General features: G+C 42.2%; 1 protein-coding gene across 3 annotated transcripts in view; it reads left to right on the top strand.

Annotated features, from left to right (window-relative positions):
- The window catches only part of PRICKLE1 (prickle planar cell polarity protein 1), a 105,184-nt gene extending 79,882 nt beyond the window's left edge, over positions 1-25,302 (top strand). For 2 of the 3 annotated variants that reach the window (XM_012743871.2, XM_076007189.1), the window contains exons 2-8: positions 10,562-10,757; positions 12,356-12,469; positions 13,125-13,262; positions 13,870-14,073; positions 15,325-15,511; positions 16,466-17,329; positions 20,046-25,302. In XM_012743871.2, the coding sequence (XP_012599325.2) occupies positions 10,626-10,757; positions 12,356-12,469; positions 13,125-13,262; positions 13,870-14,073; positions 15,325-15,511; positions 16,466-17,329; positions 20,046-20,902 (2,496 nt within the window). In that variant the 5' untranslated portion in view covers positions 10,562-10,625 and the 3' untranslated portion in view covers positions 20,903-25,302. Of the gene's footprint in view, positions 1-657; positions 899-10,561; positions 10,758-12,355; positions 12,470-13,124; positions 13,263-13,869; positions 14,074-15,324; positions 15,512-16,465; positions 17,330-20,045 lie in introns of those variants that run through there. The other variant, XM_012744018.2, reaches the window with a different exon arrangement.
- The last annotated feature ends 632 nt before the right edge of the window (positions 25,303-25,934 follow it).

The following is a 25,934-nucleotide window of genomic DNA, read 5'->3' as shown; positions in this document are numbered from 1 at the left end:
CAAAAACAAAACCCTCTTCCTAGTGTACTTGAGTTAACATCGCGTGACCTGGCTCCTTTTCTTTTGCTGTTATTTGCTGATAAAAATAAATCTCCTGCTCTGTGCTGTAGGAATCGCTCCGAAATGCAAGGGAAGTCCTAAGAGAAGAATTCATATGTTAATGAGCCCTTCCAAGTGAGAATTTGGGTTAAATGTGCCATTTGCTGACATCATTGTTATGGGCCGAGTAGAGATGATTTCTTTAAGAGGTGGCCTTTCAAATTCTCCCAGCGTTTTGTGGCCCGCGCGTGCACCTGCTGGAGGGGGACGTTTACATAAGCGTCCTAGGGCACCGGCATCCTAGCGGCCTCCCTCACTGGGCTCCCGGGGATGGAGCGGGCGGACGGAGGTAGGTGCCCGTCCGCGAGGCTGGCCAAGTGGGTGGGTAACTTTTCGAGGAACAGGGCTCGCGGGACCTCCTGGAGCCCCGCCAGGGGCACGGCCGGCGGTGACAGTTCCTGGAAAGCGGGCGGCGGCGCCTCCGGCGGGCGCGAGCGGAGCGCCCAGCCGGGCGGGGACCGCGAGCCGGGCGGCCGGCCCGCCGCGCTCGGCGGAGGGTGGGATCGACAGGAAGCGAAACGGTTACTTTTTTTTTTTTTTTTTTTTACTGCGGGCTCTGATTACTTTTGGAGATCGCCGGCCGCAGTCGGGCTCCGGGCGCGGAGCAGAGACGGGTTTTCCTCTCCGCAGAGGAGGATCCTGGAGAGACGCAGGGCAGGGGCGCGCGGAATGCGGTGGCCTGGAGCAGGCGACTCCAACCCGGGCACGCGGAGCCGGCGCGCCGGCGCGGACAGGGGGTCTTGCGGAGCTGGAGGAGCTTTAGTCGGGCCCCCCGCGGCTGGCTGGGGAGCTGCCGCGGGTGAGAATCGCCGCGCTGCACCGAGAGGGGCCCGGCCCGGCCCGGCCCAGGGGCGAGTGCGACACGGCGGGGCGGGGACGACCCCTCCGGCCGGGCGGGGCCCGCGCTGCGACGCGGCCCGGGCGGCGCGGCCCGCGCCGACTGAGTGGGGGCCCCGCGCCCGCTGTCTCGCCCCTCGGCCCCCACCCTGCTGGGGTCTCCCCAGGAAGTGGGTGGGCGAGGGTGACCTGGAGGACACCCGGCCGTCTCTTCCTTGGGGAACCAGCCGGCGCAGGCCGCCAGCCCCGGCCGGCCGCAGAGCGAGTGGGCGGCGAGCGCGCGCCGGGGGCTCCGCGGCGGGCGCGGGGGTCTGCAGGCCGCGCTCGGCCCCGCTGCCCGCGGCCGCAGGAGGGGACCCGCCGTCTGGGCCCCGGGGCTCGACGGCAGCCGGCGGAGGGGACGCAACCCCGGAGGGCTGCGGGCGTGCGCGTCGGTGCGCGTCTGCAGGAGGAACTTCTCGGAAGCGGTGGGATAGACGTGGGGACCCGCGGGCCCTCGGTGCCGCCGTCGGGCGCAGGGCTGGCGCTCTGCCGTGCGGGGGACGCTGCGCCGAGGCGTAGGTAAGGGGCGTTTGAAGGCGGCTCTCCCGTCCTCGGGGACGAGGGGCACAGCTCTCCGGGGCTTCGCGGCGGCGCTGCGGAGGGGCTCGCTCCCTGCCGCTGGGTCTTGACTTGGCCTCTGGCTCCCCGAAGCCGGGAAGGGGACGGGGACGGGGACCCGGTCCGGCCCGCGGCCTGGGGCGCCCCCTCGCGGCCCCCGCCGCCGCCGCACAGAGGCAGGGCTCGCGGGCGCAGGGGGCGCTGACGCCCGCTCTGGGGCGTCGCTCCTGCTGCTGCGGACCGGCCCGCCCCGAGGAGCCCACAGCCTTCAGTCGCCGCCCCGTAGAGAATGGGCCCGCTGAACGTTCCCGAAGTAGGGTGGCATTCTTTCCCTCCTGCGGTCCTTTATCCGCACTGTTCAGAGCTCGGGTTTTCACATTAATCTGTGTCCCTGCGAGCCGGGCTATGTGTGGAATTTGTTTTTACAGCTCGAGCCTTGTGACTTCTCAAACACTTTCTTGAAGTGTTTTCTCTGGAAACTTGTTTCAAACGAGTGCTGTGAGTTTCACAAAGAGGAGTGTTGTTCAGGAGCCAACAGGTGACGGGGTGAAACCTGAGTCTTGTGTGTACATTGGAGTCAAGTCTGGCTGCCGTTTCCTTGCGCCGCCGTTGAAAATAGAAATTCAAAAAATCAATAGGAGACTGACGGGAACACGATTTTGAGAAAATATCTGCGCCCCCCCCCCCCAGCCCCCGTGTGGAAAATAATGACCCGGTTAGAACAGTGCCCTGTGTGGCGCACCTCATACCTCAGTGTGCGTCGTCGCTCTGGCAAAGGACCCTGCTTTGTCGTCGTGTTTCCTCCTCTTGTGAAACAGTCTGTCTTACTGTCGTGGAATGTATTCGTGCATGAAATTAGAGTGCTTTCAAAGAGTTCCACTTCTCCTCTTGGAAAAAATGTGTAGTTTCTTGGCCATTTGGGTGGTACATGGCAGCCCACTCAGCAGTCTGAAAAGGTGCAAGTGGGATGGAGGTTTACCTGGAACATGCCACAGGGCATATGGTCCAATGCCACCGATCGCTGGTGCGAAGTACCTTTAGTAAAGGAATGTTTCATGAGCAGTATCTTCTGATAGATAACTTCATTATACTCTTATTTTTCAAATAAGTGGAATTGAATTGGGCTCTTGTGGGCGATGAGTTTATCTTTAGCAGACAATAGGCACATTGAATGCTCTTTAGGTGTGTGGAAACCTTAATGAGATTACAGTTCGGTGTCTGTTTACTATGAAATTCAGATCTTGATTGTAAAAGTTTTGATACCTCTATTGTTTTAAATTAAGGACATATCATAAATTAGGAAATGTGTATATCCATAGGGTTGTATCTTCTTCCTTTGAAAAGAATGGAAGTGTTACATGTTTCTGTGCTCCAAATTAGCCTGTAGTTAAATTCACCTGGGTATTTAGCCTGGAAGACTTAGAGTAGCTTTGGAATGGGGAACCTGTGATCTGCATCTTCTATGCACTAAGGCCTTGTTAACAGGCAGTTTAACAAAGAAGTTGTTAAACAGTCTGTGGCCAACAGGATGGCACTTAGCAGCAGGGGACAGCGAGGGAATGTTAGCCCAACTGACTTCACAAATCAGTATCTGTTCTGGTTTTTGGTGATGAAAGGATTTCTAACTTCCTTGGGCATGTTAACACAAAGAAATACTTTTTCATAGGGAGGATCCTACAATGCCATGGTAGTCTTCACATAGGAACTAGAGTTGAATTTCATTGGGAAAAGTATTTGTAATTAGGGATATGACCTTAGACTTCATATTCACTGGCAGACACTGAAAATTATTCTGTTTTCTATTTGCACAATTTTTACTTGATTTGGTGACTTGGTCTGAGAAAATTATGAATAATAGGAATCATACCAGAACTGATGTACAGTTATAACCTCAATATGTATCTGATTGAATTCATTCTCCTGAACTCCCTCAAATTCTCACTCCCTTCTGAGTTGCCTGATGGTATATATGTATTGGTACGTCATCTTTCAATCACTGGATACTTTATCTTTGACAGTTTTACCCTTTCCTATTAGTTTCTTTTACTTTCCTCCCCAAGCCACCATGTTTAGGCTTTCACAGGGACTAAGTGGCCCCTCCCAGGCTCCTTTTCTCTTTCCTGAACATCACTACCATAGTAATCATCTTTAAGACCAGAAGTATCTTGTGGTACAGTCCACTCATGTGCTTTTTGTGGTTTCCCATTACCTATAGTGTTAAGTTCAAGGTCTTATGCCTGCCATGTATAATTCTTGAAAATATGATTCAGATACCATTGCCATCTACTCTTGCTTCTTTGGAAGAATGTGTCTTCCAGTAAAACTGTCCACTCTTCACTGTCTCTGGACCTTCATATACTGTGCTGGCTCATTAAGCTCTTTAAATAGTAATGGCTCATTTATGGATATGTCAAGGTCAACCATAATAATAATAATCCCTATAATAATCCCTAGCTATCCTGGATGTGGCATACAGCCTGGTAGGAAATAAAATGATCCCAAATAACCAAAATAGCAGAACAAAATAATAAAGCTGCTTCTTAGGGTTTAAATAACACCGTCACATACTGTATGCTATGTTATTCTACCAGTGATTACTGTGCTTATAGGAGGAATGCTTAAACCCTTATCTATGGTGTAATTATTAAATATACTTTTAGACTAATTTTTTTCAAAGGGTAGTTGCCTAATTTACAGAATATTGGAAGCAACAAATTTAAAAAGGTTTGGAAGTTGTTGGTTGTGGGCACAAAGGAAAGATAATAAGAGAAGTAGCAGGAATCAAACATCATGAGAGCAGGGAGAAAAAAAACCTACAAAAAGTTTGCCAGTTACCATAAATGTATAGGTCAGGGGTCATCCAGTCCAGCAATGGTATCAGAATCATATTTTCAAAATTACACATGGCAGGCAGACGACTTTGGACTTAACGCTATAGGCACGGGGAAAAGACAAAAGGCATATGAGTAGGGGTTGCCACGAGATATGAGGTAGCCCTAAACCACCCTCATATTCCAGTTGAGGAACTAGGTTCTCAGCTCTCACTCAGCTGGATGGCAGGATTACAACTTCTGTTTCTTGAATCATGAAGCCAGTGTCTGTTCTACTGTGCTCCAAATGAAATCAAATGATCAGCCAAAGGCTAAATCACATATAATTTAAACACATACCACCATTAAAGAAAGCAAGGAGATGTATATTGGAATTTGAAAACATTCTTATCAAAGTGACTACATTTTTTTTAAGTTCTGGCTTTTAATGGAATAACTGTCAGTTGTCTTCCTTTTGATAATTCTCCAGAATCATTCAGTAATGACCTTTAAATGTAAGAATGAATGAATGAATCGAGTGAATGAAGCTAGGAAGTCAATTTTGTGAGGAACCCCTCATTATATCACTGTGTTGGATGAATGAAGCTGTACTCTAATTTGGGGAACAAAGCATATTAAGTGTTCATAACTGTTGCTCTACCTAAGGCAACTGGAAAGACCCTGCCATGTTCTATAGACCATTACACGTGCTGTGTGTGTGTGTGCTGTGTGTATGTGTGTGCCATGTATATAGTGTCGGAGGTTTTATTTGGGGACTGGATGCCTCCAAGGCAGCTGTAAATGGTGGCCAATAATTTGGTAAAATTGCTTGCCCTTCAAGAGGCTAGAGCCCTCCTGAATTCAAAAAGATGATGAAATCTAGGTATCAACATTCAGTCTTCATTTGTTATTAACATGTTGTTCTCATTCCATATATCTCTGGTCAGCTTGAAGGGAATTTGTCTAGTTGGAGTGGAAGTAACAATGCCAATTGGTAGTAAGTTTGTATTTTTATAATTCTTCTCCGATTTAAAACTCTTTTGCATCCTTCAACCATCATTGGAAGGAGAGTAATTGCTGTTTTTAAAAAACTCAGATCCCAGGATGTTTTGTGAGCTGTCAAAGGGACGAAAACGTCAGCACTGAGTTTACTGAATGCTGAGAGCACCGGATTCCATTCCCTAAGTATTGCTCCTATCCCTTGGGTCAGATGTCCTCTTGACAATTATATGATGATTGAGAAGTCATACATCTGCTAGCTGTCTTTGAGTCTTTTTAAATGGTGTAGCTATTTAACTATTTTAAAGGAAGAAGGGAGAGAAAGGACAAAGGAAGGAAATGGAACTGTTCCATTTTCTATTGCATGGTTTGCCTGGAATGCCCCCATGACAATCCTTCTAAGAAAAAGGCTGCCCAGCTCTCTCTACCCAACCTTGGGCTTCTTTCTCCCCTCCCTTGTGTCCATGCCCTTTTTTTCTGTTTGTCATTTATTTCTCTACTTGACTCTGATAGTTGGCTTTTAGTCTCCAAAATAGTGTCTGCAAAGAACTTATGGCCTGCTTGAATTAAATTCAAATACTTGTTCTCTGTACTTGACCTCAGTGCCATCTTTGATGGTGTTGTTAGCTATAAAAAGGTTTTGCTTCCTCTGCACATTTCCTTAATGCTCAGACTCTACTTCAAACCTGAATAGACCCATCCCTGAAAACTATTTTATTTTCTTCTCTTCTGCATTATGAGACTTATTTACCTTCAGAATTGTAAAGAGACATTGGAGAAGTGGGACTCCTACTGATTCATTTCCAAACCTAATCCAGGATTGGTTAATGCATAATTGTCATTCATTTATTAAGTTTATGACAGCATTTTAAGACCAAGACAATAAACCTGCCTTAGAATAATCATAGAAAACTGATGGTTTGAGCTATTTTGACTTTTTATTCTATTTATCTCCAGCATCTAACATAATGCCTTGCATGTTATTTTTAAATAAATGTTTTTTTAAAAAAGGATACCAAGTTTAATTTAACAATGGTTAGGTAAGAGAATGTAGAAAATACACACTGTCAGATGGATCCCACAAAAGAGAACAAACGTGTGTGTGTGTGTGTGTGTATGTGAAAGAGAGAAGGATAATGATGATATAGCAAACAGAAAAATGTAAACAATTCATGAATCTGGATAAAGGATATATGAGTTCCTTTTACTATTCTTGCAACTTTTCTCAAGTTTAAAATTACATCAAAATAAAAATATACCAAAAAAATGTGCAGGGCACAGGACAAGGCCACTGTTCATCTAAGGATGGTTCTATAAAAGGAAAAAAAGGCATCATAACAAAATCTTACTCTCTATCACAACCCCAGCTTTGAATAATAGTTCTATTTCCATTATAATTCAGCCTACTTTGTAAACCTGATTGCTGCCCCGTCCATGTGATCAACCTTAAAGAGACAACACCTGAAAATAATGTTTTACTAGCATCTTTCTGTTAACTTTGATTCACCTATGCTCATATGCTTGGCCTAAAAGATGGTATTTTAGCAGACCAAATACAACCATGTTTAGATGTCATCAGAAGACCCTGTGTCATGACTCCACTTAGGAATGGCCAGCCTCCCCTCCTCTCCCTTTTGGGCCATCAAAGTGAATACCATATAGTAATGCCTAAGGAGAGGGGTATTTGTAAGATTGCATTTTTACCTACAATTTTTATTGTGATGTTTTACAAGCACAAGTTCAGCAGCCACTGCTTTCACCGACTGATATACTTAAGAATAGACTCTCAGGATCTGCTGGCAGATCTTAAAAAAGAAAAAGAAAAAAGAAAAATCCAAATTCACGTTTTCCTGTCAACAGGTAAAGAAAAACTATTAATAGCTAGTGGTGATGTAATGACTCTTACCACAGCCTGGTCCAAGTAGAAGTCGTGATATATAACTTGCTTCTTTAATGTGTGTTTTTTGATCAGCTCTGAGAACTTGCTAATAAATGTAATGTTTTGTCTTTTTTGTTTTTTAATCTCCTAAATGTTCTCCAGGAGTGTTTTGTCATTTTTAAGTACTTATTCTCTGCTATAAAGGAAAAAATAAGGCTTTCTCCAATGAGTAAACTCTGAACCAACAGCTCAGGAGGCCAGTGAATTTTTGCAATCCTTTCTGACTGTACACTCTCCCTAAAATCCCTTCTGTGGGTAAAGTGTCTGTCTCCTATCCAGTTGTCATTTTGTGTGTCTGTAGTGCAGTAGCATGGCTGGTTCACCAAAGAAAAGGGAATAGGATCAGTCAGTTCCCACCTTCATAAGGCAGTGGGGGGTTGTAGGTTTATGATCACAGATAGTCCTGAGGCCACTGCTTGTTAACTTATTGACCTTGGACAACTGAACCGGAAGGCAGATGGCTCAGAGGCTCAGTTGCCTTATCTGTTAAGTGAGGCTGGGTTGCTGGATATGGTGATTCAGTGCCATAGCACTAATGGTACCAGGCTAGGCACAAAGAAGTTAGTTAGCTGTCTGCTGACAAATGAAACAGAAAGCCATGCCTGTGATGTAAATGATGTTGTCACGTTCCTTCAGTTACCCTCTTCACATCATCCATGAATGACAGTGGGTCTTCAGTGTAGGTTGTTGAAAAGCTGAAATAAACATGGTTGTATTTTTGATCTGCTAAAATACCATCTTTTAGGCCAAGCATATGAGCATAGGTGAATCAAAGTTAATAGAAAGATTCTAGTAAAACATTATTTTCAGGTGTTGTCTATTTAAGGTTGAGCACATGAAATGGGGCAGCAATCAGGTTTACAAAGTAGGCTGAATTATAATGGAAATAGAACTATTATTCAAAGCTGGGGTTGTGATAGAGAGTAAGATTTTGTTATGATGCCTTTTTTTCCTTTTATAGAGCCATCCTTAGATGAACAGTGGCCCTGTCCTGTGCCCTGCACATTTTTTTTTTTTTGGTATATTTTTATACCAAATGAACAGAGCCATAGATCTGAAATTTGGCCAGCACTTTTCCAGGTGATGAGGAGGAGGGATGGTGGCATTTAGTGCTGACGTTGATTTACCTGGATTAGGATAGTCATTTACTGTACATTTTTCACAAAGGTTAATGAAGGAGTACGGCTGTCAAAGTAATTCATGTCTTTGGCAATCTGTATCTTTGTGCGAACTTGGAAAATCCATGCTTTGTCTTAATCTGTGGTGTTTTCTCTTGTTTGATAAAACAGTGACATTTAATTTTAAGGTTCTATTTATTAAATAATATTACATTCTCTGTAAGTCTGCAGAGCAGATACCTTAGTGTCTCCGTCCTCAGACACATTTGGCAAGGGACAAATGTCCCTATTTCATGATTCAGGTGGAACTGCATTGAAGGCAGCTGTTCTCCTGGTGGGGGTTTTATGAATTACTAATTAAATTCTTAACCTATGGTTCTCTTCCTTTGACATGTGGGAGTTGCTTCTTCAAAACAAAAGGGAAAGATTAGATCCAAGAAATTTTCTGACTTTCATCAACACATCCTTTTTTATTGAGGAGTGAGAGGAATTCGCCTCTGTTTAGAAGGCCTTTCCTAAGACACGAATGAATTGCACCTGTGTAAAATGATGACTCGTTTAAAAGGTCATGACCTCCCAAGGGTAGTGTAGGAAATGAGGTCATCTTTACTTTTTGTTCAGGGTGAACGAAAGTTAAATTTATTAGTTGGAATAATATCTACTGTGTGGCATTGCTCCTACTGCTAGTACACATTGCAGCCATGGGGTGCTTGGCCTTCATTTGTGAGCTGTTACAACTTTAATTTTCTTAATGTCCTTTGATTTAGAAAATAAAAACCATAAGTTTTAATAGGTAACATTTTCTAACACTAAGTATTGAGAGTCGCATTGAAAGAGCTGCTGAAAAATAACTTAGTTTCAGGCTAAAAGTGTTTAGGTTTCACTGCCTTTCTCACTTGATTATGCAAATGAGTTGGGTTTTTTTGTTTGTTTGTTTGTTTGTTTTGTCACATCCTTCCTGAGATGGAAGAACATTTATTAAGGCAGAAGAAGTTTTGGAAGTCTGACACATCAGTGTGTGACTCTGGCTTTTAGCTGTGTTACTTGGGGCAAGTCACTTAACTTCCCTGAGCCATGTTTTCCCAAAAATGATTGGGTTAGGATAATTCCAATTTTCTTTCTTTACAACATTTTTTGGGGGAAAGAGGCAGAAAAACTCCATCTGGTTCTGAAAGTTCTGTTATCTTTTTTATTTTTTTAATCCCCTTAGTTTCTTGGGATAAGGAAGGGATGATTTTTAAGAACTGGAAGACACAAAGAACACAGATGGTGATAACAAAGTTCCTGGGTTGTAGGGCAAGGAATGTTGTCCTGACACCTTTGTAGTCCTTCATTTGAGGAGGCTTTTCATTCAGAGAAGGATTTATTTACGTCGTATTTTGCATTTCACACATAGTGGGTACTGTAACTTTTCATTGAATGCCGGTTGGTTTATAACACAATTAAACGTCAGTAGCTACCAAGCTGGATTTTATTTTAACCCAGTGCCGTGTTCAATTATGGTTTGTTGAAGGAACTTATTGATGAAGGTCTGGCTGACTTTAGCCCTCAGTAAGGGCTTGAGGATTTAATGTGCTATATAAGGACTTAACTGTGTTATTTCTATCCACTGCGTAAAACTAAGTTTAGTGTCTTACAAAGCATGATTGGAAACCTGAAACCTAAGCAGTTGGGCTCAGTGGGCCCACTCTCAGCAGGGAGCACTGCCTCAGTGGGGAAAACTGCTTAGGAAACATGGGGACCCCAGCCCCTTTTCACGGCACATAGTAGTGAGCAAGGCTGGTAGCCCGCTCCCTGACACTCCTTTCTACAACTCATAGGACTTCACAGGAATTGCATTTGTGGGCAAGTTAGAAAGTCAACAATGCAGCTTTCTTGAGAACTTTTCTAATGAAGAGTGTGTAGAGAGGCACCTTTTAAAGGTGACTGGAAATAAACTAGCTTTGGTGGCATTTTCTACTATTGAGCCGGTCTATTTCTGAATTGTATCGCCCTAGATTTTAGGTTTCAGTGGCTGGGGGGTTGGGGGTGCACGACACTGGTAATTTGATTACTTTCTCTGGGCCCAGCTATGTGTAAACAGTATTCAGTAAACACTCTTGGGGGGTAAGAGAAATGCATTCAGGTTTTTAATTTGTTTTTGTTTTTGTTTTATACAGTATCCACAGCAGCCATTGTTTGATGCCCTGTGACTGAGAAAGGAGGCTTTCAGCTTTCATTATTATGCCTTTGGAGATGGAGCCCAAAATGAGCAAACTGGCCTTTGGGTGTCAGAGAAGTTCCACATCAGACGATGACTCGGGCTGTGCCCTGGAGGAGTACGCCTGGGTGCCCCCGGGCCTCAGGCCGGAGCAGGTGGGAACCCGGTCATGCTACGTTTTCTACTTGTGTTTTCTAAATGTGTAAAACATTGCTGTGGTGTTCGCACACCGCCCTCCTTAGTCCTCAGTTCCCTTTGCATGGCTTTGAGTATTTGCTCTTCAAGGGCACATTTAGTTTCCCAACAAATATTTCCAATCTCTTAGTACTCCTGGATGCAGAAGCCCCGTAATGACGCCATTTTTGCTCTAATGAATGAAACCCAGAGTACTACATGCATGTGCACTGCCTGTGTGGATTTCTGGTGGGTCCCCCTTGAGAGAGTGAGCTGAATTACCTTTTTTAAAACTTCATTGACAACAGAAGGGTAATGAAAGGTAAGAGGAAAGTTTCCATTCCAGTGCTCAGCAATGCTTTTTCTTTGAAAGAGAGATACAGAACTCTCAGAAACCATTTGAAGTGTTATTGCTTTGATAACTTTGTGTGTAGAAGAGTCCGTCGCCACACAGTGGGGATTGGAAAAAGAGAGTTAATTTTGTGTTTTATTTATATTGTTATTTCAAGGAAGATGAGAACATTTTATGTGTCTATTTTTATTTTCCCAATATCCTTATAATGATGAACTTGTTGAAGATATTATTATAAGGGCAAAGGCTTCATTTGAAATAGAAGATGACTGTTGTATGGTTGCTTCTGAGTTATGGTTCTGTCTCCTGTAGGGTGGGAACTCCTCTGAGAATAGGGTACCTCTATTCATCACAGCCTAGCACCGTACCTAGCGCACCTACAGCTGGTATTCAGTAATCGTTTATAACTATAAAAAGCTTCTAGAGTTGATACAACAGAGAGAGGGTGGAGTGCTGGTCCAGAGTTATGAAAGCAATATTTTGGCAAACGACTTACTAGATAGAACCCCTTCTTATATCTTAGGGTGGGTAGGTTTTGTAATCTACTAAGCTATTGAAGTAGGCCCCAAATTCCTAACGCCTATCATTTTTTCTTGAATCACTTTCATTCTTTCTTAGCACTGCATTATCCTTTGCTGTGCTCATTAAGGAATGTTCCTTTAAATACAACATAGAAACAAAAATTAAGTTCTCCCCACAAGGTGAATAAAATAGAGCTCAGTATGGCTCCTCTCCATTTTCCTTGGGGAAACAGGCTCCAGATTGTCTGAAAGTCGTACCCAGGGAAGCAAAGAAAGCTGGTGTTTGAGAGGAACTGATAAGGGAGAGCTTACAAAGTTGTAATGTATAAAATTCAGAGAGCAAATGAAATGTATTTGTGGAATAGCTGGTTTTTGGATAGTGTCACCCAGCCCGTGTGGTCATTTGCAGGACTCTGATCTCTTGGCTGACCCTCAGAAGATGGGCTGAAAATAGCAGCATTAAATGTGCATATTTTATGGTGTATAATTTATGATGCCCCTAATTGTCACTGCAGATTACATTCCTGAAGAGCAGTTTAGCAGCTGGATGCTAGTTTTCTGAAGGCACTGCAGTTCTGCCAGTTGGCTCAGCTGGTCTTCTCATTAGCTACAAGAGGCCAAACCCTGTACCTAGGGAAAGGTAACTGTTAAAGATCAAGTAAGCGAAGATACTCTGTGTGCTGATGCCGTTCTGTTTCCTCTGCAGATCCAGCTCTATTTTGCTTGCTTACCAGAGGAAAAGGTTCCTTATGTTAACAGCCCTGGAGAGAAACATCGGATTAAACAACTTTTGTACCAGTTGCCACCGCATGATAATGAGGTAAAATATCAGGAAAAAGGCTTAATTAGAAAAAAAGAAAGAATATAGGATAAGCATGGAGATACCTCTCATAAACCCTAGCTCCTTACTGGCTAGGGCTCTCTTTTGCTTTTCTTCAGTTAAAATTTGGCCAGAGAATACAGCTTTCCATTCTTTAGGAAAAGAGAGAAAAGGGTGTCAGTGCAATAAACTTAACACAAGTTGGTTTTTATAGTGTTTGCAGCCACCCACCAATTTCCAGCAGCCCATAGATTCCTGAGATTTCCCTGCCCCTGCATCCAGAGCAAGTGCTTTATGGTAATTGAGGCCTGGAGTTGAGTGCCTCTAGAATGGAGAGTGAAAATGGCCATTAAGTTTAAACCTTTTGTAGGAAGGTTAATGGTTTGTTTTAAATGTCTCTGCTGATAAGGGTTTACATTAAACTTTTCATGTTAAAAAAATGAAATAGAATAAGGCTATTTCTTCAAACTACATTTCCCTCTTTCCAGAGAGGCTGCAAGATTTAGGCATGGTACCATTTTAAAATTGGGGATTCATGAGGCAGGTTAGCTAAACTCACTGTTTTGTTTGCTGAAACTTTTAACTCCGGAAGTATAACAATGGTGAGGAATATTGTGCACTTGAGTGTAGTGCTTCTGTTGTCCTTTCTGTGAAGGTGCGGTATTGCCAGTCTTTGAGTGAAGAGGAGAAAAAAGAACTGCAAGTGTTCAGTGCTCAACGGAAGAAAGAAGCACTTGGAAGAGGAACAATTAAACTTTTGTCCAGAGCAGTAATGCACGCCGTGTGTGAGCAGGTAGCCCTGGCTAGGATACGGAGCTTGCGGGTGTGCAGTATGTGGAGTGGACAGGAGGGGTGGAGTAGAGGACAGGGACAGCACAGGTGTGGGCCCTGAAAGCCTCCAAAAAATATGAGAAGGAAGGACAGCCTAGCTTTTCCATCCGTAACTGGTTACACTGCTCTGTATGGCAACAAGAGTCAGTCTGCCTCTAAGCCAACTCCAGGTGAAATCCTGCCTTTCGTAGGATCCTGGCATTGGAGGAAGGTGCCAGGATACACCTCACATTCAAAAGATGCAGAAACATAATGAAGACATTCTTACCGGCATTTCTCAGAGTAGGAAATGTACCCAGCAAAAGGCTGGCTCAGGAAAACCAGTCTTCCTGTGAATGTGATTACACTGTCCTTAGAAGCAGGCTACAGCAGGCAGTGTTATAAATATCTGAGGCATGTGCATTACAGTGGCGAGTCACCAGGAATACAGTATTAAGGAGCTGTTTAATCAGAGGGGACAAAAATAAAAGCTTTCCTGATTACATTTGGGGTTTCTCACGAAGTAGGAAAGTCTGAGAATCCCATCCTCAAGAAAGGACCCTTTCCCATTCAAACTCGTTTGTCCGCAGTGCGGGTTGAAGATAAACGGAGGTGAAGTTGCGGTGTTCGCCTCCCGCGCGGGCCCTGGCGTGTGCTGGCACCCATCCTGTTTTGTCTGCTTCACGTGCAACGAGCTGCTGGTCGACCTCATCTATTTTTATCAGGATGGAAAAATTCACTGTGGCAGACACCATGCAGAACTGCTCAAACCACGGTGCTCGGCATGTGACGAGGTAAAAAAAAAAAATTCATTCCTGCACGCTGGGAAAAATAAGCTTAGAGTAAGCCAATGTTCCACTGTCCACATCTAAGCAAAATATAAATATCTCCTGGATTTTGTTCTGTATGCATATTTTTACATTCAGACAATGGAATAATATGTAGCTAAGAAAGAGAGGGCAGCAGATATCTGTGATGGGCTGTGAAAAAAACAAGGTGCAGAAGAGTATGTACCAGATAATCTTATTTTTGTTAAATAACGGGGGAAAACCCAATATAATATACTTATTTGTTTATCCTCAGAAAAGTGTGCAAAGACAAATACTAAGTTAATAGTGATTGCCTGGGGGTATGGGAGAGAGATGGTGGTGTAAAAGGAAACTTTTTCCCTTAAGCTTTTTATTTTGAAGTAATTTCAGATTTACAAGGAATTGCGGTGCTATTATAGAGAGATCCTATATATACTTCTCCCAGCTTCCCCTGATGCTAACATCTTACATTACCATGGTTTATGTACCAAAACTGAGAAATTAACATTGGTTATAATACCATTAATTAAACCATAGATTTTATTTATATTTTCCCAGTTCTTCTACTAAATTCCAAGACCTAATGCAAGGCACCTTTTGCATTTACTTGTTATATCTTCTTAGTCTCCCTTAGTCTATGACAGTAAACTTTTAGTTTTTACTTTTATACATTTACTTATAAGTTTTTTCAATGATGTGTTATTTGAACATTATTTTGAAACCAAAAGAATAAAAAGTTTTAGAAGTCCTTAATCTGGAGATGGCCATCAGGTCAAATGAAGCATTCTCTATAATACAAATGCTATTTACACCATTTCAGTATCTGTGTAGCTGTCACTGGGTTGACCCTACAGACCTAAATTTTTGAGTTTTCTTTCTATTAAAACACTAAATTATTTCAGCGTAATTATTAATACGTTTTTTGCCAGATTATGCCAACAAAGTGTTATCGGGGATCAAAAATACAACCACATGAATTTACCTCCAATGTAGAAGTCTGTTTGGTTTTTTAAAGTTTAAGCAAGCGTTTGTCTCATTCCTCTTTTTCAACACTGTCAATTTATGCTCTTGTTTTATTGCTAAATCGAGTGTAAGCTTGTGGCTATAAGAAACAAGGTAGCTCTCTGAATTTTTAAAGAGCCAGTGTCTGTGCATTGCCCAGAAAACATGCAGTTACTTGGCCTTTAGTTTGCAGTCATTTTCCTTCATTCTATGGTTTCATGTTTCTTTTTAAAGATAATTTTTGCTGATGAGTGCACAGAAGCTGAGGGTCGCCACTGGCACATGAAACACTTCTGCTGCCTAGAGTGTGAGACGGTCCTAGGAGGACAGAGGTATATCATGAAGGATGGCCGCCCATTCTGCTGTGGCTGTTTCGAGTCTCTCTATGCAGAGTACTGTGAGACCTGTGGGGAACACATTGGTAAGTCCTCAGCCAGCCTGTCTGCCCGTCACATAGCCATTAGTCAGGCTGTGGTTCTCCAGTCTTCTTTTTTCTTTTTTTCAATGGAGGTATAATTTGCATACAGTGAAATGTAGAGATCTTAAATGTTCCAGTTGAGTTTTAACAAATGAATATACAGTCTATCCTTGTTATTTGCAGTAGTTGTGTTCTGTGAAGTTGCTGTGAGCACTGAATACTGAATTAGTGAACACTGAACATTGCTCCTAGGAGACATACAGGATTAAGTTCCTGTTAGCCGCTGGTCACAACATTTTCATCAACCTATTGAGATATATATATATATATAAAACCTTGTCTCCCGTGTGTTTCAGTTTAAAGCCATCTTATTGCATATATATTGTTGATGTGCTAACATTGAAGTCATGGCCAAATCATAACTCAAGATTAGGAGCTTATGTAATATATATATTTTCTCCATAAGGTATATCACAACCTACTTTAGGAACACTAGATAGCACTCTGGCATTACATTTGGGGGCCATTTTAAGCAGCAAAACCACCTACAAAAAGCACAAAAATGCAAAAAACATTGCACTAAACATACTAGGAAAAGGACACTTGTTTGCAGTCTGAGAGCTGAAACAAAGGGCAGAGCATCGCTTTGACCTCGGCTGGGAACATACAAGTTGGTCAATTCAGATTTTCACCACTCTGCGCATCTGCAAAAGTGAAAGTGTTGCAAGTATCACTTTGGGCATTACAAATTTTAGTGAGAAGCAAATTCACAAATACAGAATCCACGAATAATGAGGATTAAATGTACCTGCGTAACCCACACCCCTATCAAGATACAGACATTTCCGTTACCCCTGAGAGTTCCCTCATGCCCACGGTCTTTATATTTTGCCCCCATTTCTTCCTTCATTTCAGACATTAAGCTATAACCCATTATCCTGTCCTTTTTCAAAACAGGTGTTGACCATGCGCAGATGACCTACGACGGGCAACACTGGCATGCCACAGAGGCGTGCTTTTCTTGTGCCCAGTGTAAAGCCTCTTTGTTGGGATGCCCATTCCTTCCCAAACAAGGTCAGATTTATTGCTCAAAAACGTGCAGCCTTGGTGAAGATGTCCACGCCTCTGATTCTTCCGACTCTGCATTTCAGTCAGCTCGATCAAGAGACTCCAGAAGGAGCGTCCGAATGGGCAAAAGCAGTCGTTCAGCGGATCAGTGTAGACAGTCTCTCCTCTTGTCTCCTGCTCTGAACTACAAGTTTCCTGGCCTTTCGGGCAATGCTGATGACACTCTTTCGAGAAAATTGGATGATCTGAGTCTCACCAGGCAAGGAGCGGGTTTTGTCAATGAAGAATTTTGGAAAGGCAGAGTAGAGCATGAAACCCCAGAAGACCCTGAAGAATGGGCCGAGCATGAAGATTATATGACACAGCTCCTCCTCAAGTTTGGTGATAAAAGCCTCTTTCAGCAGCAGCCCAGCGAGATGGATATCCGAGCCAATGAGCATTGGATATCTGATAACATGGTTAAAAATAAGACTGAGTTAAAGCAAAATAACCAGAGCCTTGCAAGTAAAAAATACCAATCTGATATGTATTGGGCACAGTCGCAAGATGGACTGGGCGATTCTGCTTATGGCAGCCACCCAGGCCCTGCAAGCAGTAGAAGGCTCCAGGAATTGGATCTGGACCATGGGGCTTCAGGATATAATCATGATCAGACACAGTGGTATGAAGATTCCCTGGAGTGTTTGTCAGACTTGAAACCAGAGCAAAGTGTTCGGGATTCTATGGATTCTTTGGCTTTGTCTAATATCACAGGTATGTAATTTGGGGATTATAGGGTATTTGAAAAAGGAGCCACCGAAAAATTTATTCAAAAAATTGCAATTCAGCACCAGGAGGGTTTATGTTAATTAAAACTGTGGACCACCAGGCACAGTGGCTCATGCCTGTAAACCCATCACTTTGGAAAGTCGAGGTGGGAGGATTGCTTGAGGGCAGGAATTTGAGACGAGCCTGGGCAATATAGCAAGACCCCATCTCTACAAAATAATAAATTAGCCAGGCGTGGTGGCGTGAACCCAGCTATTCAAGACGCTGAGAATCCATTGAGCCCAGGAGTTCGAGGCTGCAGTAACCTATGATCATACTGCTACACTCCAGCCTGGGTGGTAGAGTGAGACCCTATCTCTAAAAAAAAGAAATCAAACCATGACTAAGGGAATGAAGGCGTCATTTAAATGCCAAATGCTATAGCAAAACAAACATGTATCTATACATGCATATGTGTAAAATGTATTTTCAATACAGTCTTTTAAGATACATAATATCCCTGTTTTAAAGAGGAGGAAATTGATTTATTAGGATAAGAGAGTCTGCAACTGCATTGTGGCCAAAAGATACTATACTCTTTGGATTGTATTATATGAATTAAAATTGGCCTGTACACTTTATAGGCTCATAACATATTTTTCAGTTTTCCTAAATTGCCCTGTGGCAATAAATAGCTCAAGGATAGTTTTTTACTCAGATTACAAAATATAACTTTAATGTTTTCAAAGCAAATTCATATCAATTATCCATACTTTATCCTTAAAATGACCCTGAGCTATATAGAGTGGATAATATTATTGCATTTTACTAATGAGGAAACTTGAATTACCAACAGGCCAAATGATTGGGCCTAGAACCTAGCACATTATGAAACTCACATCTGCAACAAGTCTTTGGCTACAGAAACACTGCTGTTGCATGGCTAGTTTTATAGTCAAACTAATGGTGTCCAATCCTTCCATAGAGGCTATGTTTCTGTAATATAGATAGGAATGGCTTTAGCGGCTGCCTACGGACATGAATGACCTGTGCCAGGCACTGCAGTGACAAGGATAAGACAGAGCTACCCTCCTGACTTCTGCAGACTTATCCAAGATAAGGCCTACCATAAAGGGGAATTGAGGAAGAATGGGGGGTGAGACTAAGTAAGCACCTCCTGTCTGCCAGGCCCTGTGTGGGGTGTTTTTAATTTATCAAAAATAGACATAATTTTACAAATTTAAGTATCAATAGGGCTGATATTTTTGACAATAATGGGCTGAAAAACAGGCTCCCTTTAAAAAAAATAGGAAGTTATACCACTCCCTATTGTCACAGTCTGTTGGGCTATCTTTATGTATCTGACTTACCCAACAAGGGAGATCAATATCAGCTTTGAGAAAAGTTTTAATATAAAATTAATCTTGAAGGCATAGAAGACTTGGATGAAAATCTAGGTCAGGGGATGGGCAAACCTCTTCTATAAGGGGCTAGATAGCACTTTTTAAGCCATACAGTCTCTGCAGCAACTACTTAGCTCTGCCATTATAGAAAGTAACCACAGACAGTAAATAAACAAATAGGTGTGGCTATATTGCTTTATACATAAGCTGTTAGACTAGTGGTCAGCAAACCACAGCCTCAGTAAAAGATGAGGAAGAAGGGTAGGCTTGGTGCTCACACACAAAATCTCAACAATTTGGGAGGCCAAGACAGAATGATCAATTGAGGCCAGGAATTCGAGACCAGCTTGGGCAATATAGCAAGACACCATCTCTACAAAAAAATAAATTAGCTAGGCATGGTGGCATGCACCTGTCCACTGGGGAGACTGAGGCAGGACCCTTGAACACAGGAGTTAAGTTCAAGACTGCAGTGAGCTATGATCACACCACTGCACTCCAGCCTGGGTGACAGAGTATGACCCTGTCTCACAAAACAAAACAAAACTGCCCATGATGGTGGCCATGTGGATGCCAAAGAAGGGATTGATTTGAGAGATGTTCAAATGAAGCAATTTGGCTTTAATGGATTGAGAAGCAGAAGCTTCTACATCTTATGTTAATAAACTAATGAAGAGGCTTCTATGGAGAGCTATTAAATTTTTGCTGCTCATGCCGTGTGCTATAACTAATCTTTGAGTCTAAAACAGGTGGGTTCCTAAGAAAGGCTGTGCCCCGTATTATCAATTAACAAAATGTATACCTCTTCTCAATTGGTATATATACATGTTGGTTTTCCCCAGGAGGTTTTTTTTTGTTTTTTTTTTTTTTTGAGACAGAGTCTCGCTTTGTTGCACAGGCTAGAGTGAGTGCCGTGGCGTCAGCCTAGCTCACAGCAACCTCAAACTCCTGGGCTCAGCGATCCTACTGCCTCAGCCTCCCGAGTAGCTGGGACTACAGGCATGCGCCACCATGCCCGGCTAATTTTTTGCATATATATTTTTAGTTGGTCAATTAATTTCTTTCTATTTTTGGTAGAGACGGGGTCTTGCTCAGGCTGGTTTCGAACTCCTGACCTTGAGCGATCCGCCCGCCTCGGCCTCCCAAAGTGCTAGGATTACAGGCGTGAGCCACCGCGCCCGGCCCTCCCCAGGAGGTTTTAATCAAAAGTTGAAATTGGAAATTTTCTTTGAAATGGTTCCTTTCAGTAGCTTGTCTGCAATAATTGTCAGAATATTAGGATTATTGAGAGGCATATTTTGTTGTGGCTTCTCTTCTAGGGGCTTCAGTGGATGGAGAAAGCAAGCCGAGGCCATCATTATATTCTCTGCAAAACTTTGAGGAGATGGAGACAGAAGATTGTGAGAAAATGAGCAATATGGGAACCTTGAACTCTTCCATGCTGCACAGGAGTGCAGAGTCCTTAAAGAGTCTGAGTTCAGAGTTGTGTCCAGAAAAAATCATGCCTGAAGAGAAACCAGTACATCTGCCAGTGCTCAGAAGGTCCAAGTCTCAATCCAGACCACAGCAGGTCAAGTTCTCAGATGATGTCATTGACAACGGGAACTACGACATCGAAATCCGGCAGCCTCCAATGAGTGAAAGGACTCGGAGACGGGTCTACCATTTTGAAGAGAGGGGTTCCAGATCTCATCACCATCGCCGCAGGAGAAGTAGGAAGTCCCGCTCTGACAATGCCCTGAATCTAGTTACAGAAAGAAAATACTCTCCCAAGGACAGACTGCGACTTTACACCCCCGATAACTATGAGAAATTTATACAGAATAAAAGTGCCCGGGAGATCCAAGCATACATCCAAAATGCTGATCTCTATGGACAGTACGCCCATGCCACTTCCGACTACGCGCTGCAGAACCTGGGCATGAATAGGTATCTGGGGCTCTATGGTGAGGATGATGATTCCTGGTGTTCCTCCTCCTCCTCCTCTTCTGACTCAGAAGAAGAAGGATATTTTCTTGGACAACCAATCCCTCAACCCCGGCCACAGAGATACGCCTACTATACAGATGACCTTTCCAGTCCAACCTCTGCACTCTCCGCCCCTCAGTTTGGTCAGAGGACAACTAAATCCAAGAAGAAAAAGGGACACAAAGGCAAAAACTGTATTATTTCTTAACCAAGTAGCTACGGAGATCATTTGTGTAAAACTTAGCCATTAACCATCTGGAGCATATCTTTTTTTCTTCCATAGGAAAGTTGCTAAAATAGTTTTTTTAAAGTGTTTTCTTTGCCCATGTAAATGAGAGCCCAACAGCTGTTTACAGTGTCGGATGAACATTTGAAAGGTGTGATTTCTCCAGTTGACCCTCCTCGGATGGTACAGGTGGACATGACATCTTGTGCCTGTCGTGTGCATTACAGTTTTATGTAGCTGCTTTGGTGTCCAGTCCTCAAGGGAATACTCAAGATACTGTCTCAAGGTGATTGGATGGGTGTGTTGATTTTGCAAGATGGAGAACTCCAGCAGCCTTCGTAAAGCAATAGCGTTTTGTCATTTAAGTCAGGTTGGCTCAGGTCCTGATCGGTCTGTCTTGGTGTGAGGCATGCACGTCTTCACGGTGACCTAGCTAACACTGTGCATCTTAGTGTGCGAGGCCAACTTGTCCCCTTTCAACCCTCCTTAGCCAGGTAAACATCGTATTGTATTAACTCCAGCTACAGATTGAAAAGAGACATTGCTATTTATAATGTAGTATTTCATAGACTTAAGTGTATTCCTAATTTAACGGTGCAAATATTAATGTATATACTGTACAGTTCAGATTTTAAAGCTGATATTTTTATATCCCTGAATTGTAAGACGTTTGTTACACTGCAGTGCTAGATTTGTTAGGGAACCAGAAACAGCATTTATGAATGAAATGATTGCTTGTATTTTAGTCAGGGTTTATAAGTTTAGATGGTCAAATTTATATTGCCTAGTGATGGAAAGTTCAATTTTTTTTGATTTTTCAATATTATATTAAGGCTCTGTATGCATGGTGGGCCTATGTAAATACTCTTTAAAACTATGGCCCTATTAATCTTACGAGTGTTATTTATGGGTTAAGCAATGTAACCTGTATAAATGTAAAAACAATCCCATACATACCCCTTGAATATATGGTAAAAACAAGTAGAAGCTGTTTGGGTGAATGGTTTTTTCCTTTTCCCCCTCTGGGGGGAGGGGTGCCTTTCTCATTCTTAGCAAAGGTGATGATTATCTCATGGGAAGAGACCAGAACTTCAAGGATCTGCTTTTTGTGGCAGAGGACTTTATAGATTTATTGTTTAAAGAGAGGTTATTCCTTTTTATCCCTCCCTCCCAGCTAATTTGTTGGCTTTTAACAGCAATTTTGAAAACTGGGTCTTCTGGTTATGTTTTTCTTTTAAAATCTTTAAATGAGAGGATGCTGTGCCACTCAAGTTAATAGGAGGTTCTAGTTCAGGGGAAATTATGTTGGATTTAAACTATTGAGCAGATATTCTGATATGTGCCATTCTTGCATATGCATCTCAGTCATAACTAAAGGTCCTAGTGGCTTCTGGGACCTTTAGAGAGGTATTTAATAAACGCTTAATAAATAACAAACTACCTTTCTGAATACAAATCTTTGCAAACACATCGAAATAACTTCCATTTTGCAACTCTGTTCAGACATGACTTATTTTGCAGTCCTTCTAAAAGGTTAGGAGACCTCCACTTGACTCCTGCATGTACACATGCCCCCACTAGTAGGTGGGAAATAGGATTTCGGGCACAGAGTTATATTTTTCCGCACCTCCTGGATGCCTTGGGGAGGATGAATCCCACAGGTACATCAGTGAGTAGGCTGAAGCCTCCCATGCCCATCCCTAGATAGGACAAGGCTTTTTTGTACCTGGGTGAGGCAGACTTCCTTTAGAAGAGCACTGATGGTAGAGCTCTTTAGTCAGTAACTGTGTCTTCATTCCCTGGTCTGGTGCATTTAAAGAACATATCAGCAATGAAGAGTAAGTACACATGGGTAAAGAAATTCACCCAGGACAAAAGACAGTGATGCATCTCCTTTCCATTCTTCATCCCTAGTCCTCCAGTTCCTCTTCCCAGAAACAACAGGTTGTAGTGTGTCAGATGTTCAAAGCACATTCATACAAATGTCTTTTAAAAATGGTAGTGAACTATACACACTGTGACTTGCTTTTTACTTTATATGTAGACACTCCACGAGTGCATATAGGTCTACCTCATTCTTCCAATGATTGCTTAAATATCCCACTTTTACGCATCTTTATTTAGCCAGTCCCTTAATGATCAACTTGAATTTCCTCATACATACTTTATCCTACACTGTCACATGTGCACATGAATCGGGAGCAGCATAATTAGTGGGACAAAGGTTATGGATATTGCCAATTTTCCTGATATACATTATGTAAACGTCAGAATGCTGCTTTTCCATCGCAGCATTTCAATATATATGAGCAGGTATCTTGATTTTGAAGAAATGCTCAGAACCTATGGTGCAAATAGTAGGCATCATTTTAGAAAAGACGTGCAATATATGTTGCTTATAAAGAATGGATAACAAATAGTAAACCAGTGATACTTAGCCTGGAGAAATGCATGTTTATGCTGAAGGCACTGCCCTTGGTAGTTTTCAAATATATTCTCAAGGTTACATGTATTGCCAAAGGCTTAAGGAAATGCAGAACTATTTATTCACAATAATGATACTTTCAAGCTTAAAAGTTAATCCCAATTAGTGGCCATTAACAGAAGACTATCGATAGAGAAAGGGAAGAAACTGCCTTGCAGTTCTATAAAAAATTAGGCAAGAAAATAAAGCTTTACTTGCTAAAAGGTCTTAAGAGATCTAATTAACCACTTCGGTACCAGTGTCAACTACAGTCCATAGCCACAGATGAACGCGCACAGCGACTTTAGCCGACAGCTGTTATATGAAGGCGCACAGACAAGCGTTGACTTTAGCCAACAGCCGTGATATGACTTTTCTAATTTTTCATTTATCAAAATAAAATTGTGAACATTTAAAAATAACATAATGAAAATATATCTGTATATGGTACCTATTCTGATTTACATTACAAGTAAAGCTGCCTGTAAAGTAAAACAAACTTTCAGTGCTTTAAAGCTTTCCTCATCACACAAGAGCAAAAAGGATCCGTTGTCAAGACACAGCACAAACTATCGTGCGGACTATGAGTGCCGGCTGTGGGCAAGGGTTTGCGGCCGGTGAGCGTGGTACCCAAGTGGTTAATAAGAGTGCAAAGTATCTGGTCAGTTACTAAACTCCAAAATTTGGTTCCCAAACATAAAATGCTAGAACACTGCATCTAATCTCAACGTGGGTGAAGCAGAACCGTAACAACCATTTTCCTCACTTCAGAGCAGTCACTGGAGAACATTTGGCAGAAGGCCCATGGAAGGACACTGGCAAAAAGTTGACAGGAACTCCTTTCAGCTGTTATTCAAAGAAAATAATTCATTTTGTATGTACATTTGCTGCTCTCTACACTCGTTCTAGTTCCTGAGTTATCAAAAGTCCCCAAAGAGAAAGATACCATTTGCTGTCTAACCCTCTCACTTTAGATACAAGTCATGGCCTTATAAAAAGGATTGTAAAATTGAAATGGGCACCCAAGACAGCTAGATCTGCACATATGGCACGTGTTCCTGCCCAGCTTGGTCTTTGGGAGATGGGACCCAGAGCTTTAAATCGTGCTGGATATTGGTGTGGATCTATTTCAGGAGTGCCTGGAAGACTTTAGGACAATTATTATGGTTTCTTGAGCTGCTCTTTTCTAACAGACTCTCAACTACTGCCATGGAAAGATCCAGTGTTGCTAGACCATTGGATTTTTCAAGAGAGGACAGGAATCTGAACTTTTGTTGAAATTGCCTAGATTTTAAATGCTAGCAACTAATTCAAACATTTTTGAAACACTGTTGAATAAAATGAGCCAGCCATTAGCCGGTCTCTAACCCCTGGGTTATACAGATTCAAAAGTCTGAAGCTGATTCCCCTATCTCTTAGAGCTATCTAGGGGCTGCACAACTAATTACTGTTTATAGAAATAGAAGTGACCTTTTTTGGATGCACAAAGAGGAGAAATTATTGGGATGAGAAAGTTCCACTGAAAGCCTCATTATCAATTCAATGCTAGTCATACAATTATATGATAAGACCCATTTTAATTAGTCAAATGAGAAAATTTGCTGTTTGCCTGTTTGGATTCTCTAGTCATTCATTGGAATGGTCTAAAAACGAAGGTATGTTTCTGTACAGTCACATGGGTTTTCCGTAAACTCTCAAATACATTAGAAAAGTTTCCGGGTAAACTGAGCCAAGGAGAAGTGAGCAGGAACAACTGAATGTTGCACCTCCAAGCTCACAGTTTGCCAAGGTCATAGAATCATCAACTTTACTGGGGGAATAAACTTTAACACACTGACTGCCACACTAGAAAAAAAAATTTTCCCTTGGAGCCATGTTGTTTTATTATGAAAATAGAATAAAAGCTTTAAAAACAAAATGATCCTTTCTAATTTAATGAAAAATTTATTTTTTATTGTTTTCTGTGTGTGAGTTATATACAACTTGAAAAGTAGCTCTCCTGGCTCCCAAGATGAAGAGACATATGAGTTACATATGCTTCAGGAGGCCCTGGGCTCAAAACTAGCATGAGTTAAATACAACTCACATGGCAGTTAATGTGTCATAGGTGACTTTCGAAACGGTTTGGGAAGGGAATATGGAGGTAAGTAAGACACTGGGTTCATCTTCTACAGTTGTCTTTAAAAAAAAAAAAAAGACACTGGGTATATCTATAGACGTGGTCAAAGGATTAAAGCCAATTCATTCTGTTTGAACAGACCCACCTAGTTGGTCAAGTATTCCCATTTTAGGGATCAACTTTAGCCTCAACTTTTCTTTTGCAAAGGAAATTTCACATCTCTCTCTACTGCTGTATGTGCACAAGGTGCTGTGATGCCAACTTTAGAAGTTACAACCCACTCTGCAATTATTTGATTCTAGACAATGTTAACAGTACCATTAAGAATATGCATCTTAAATGCTAATAATGTTTTAACATTTTTAGATAACCAAGCAACTGATGTTGGAAAAGACATTACTAGTCTGATATAAGCCTACCAGAGTTGATCT

The sequence above is a fragment of the Microcebus murinus genome, chromosome 10, assembly GCF_040939455.1.
Source record: "Microcebus murinus isolate Inina chromosome 10, M.murinus_Inina_mat1.0, whole genome shotgun sequence".
Lineage (NCBI taxonomy): Eukaryota > Metazoa > Chordata > Mammalia > Primates > Cheirogaleidae > Microcebus > Microcebus murinus.
This window is presented reverse-complemented; position numbering and strand designations above follow the sequence as displayed.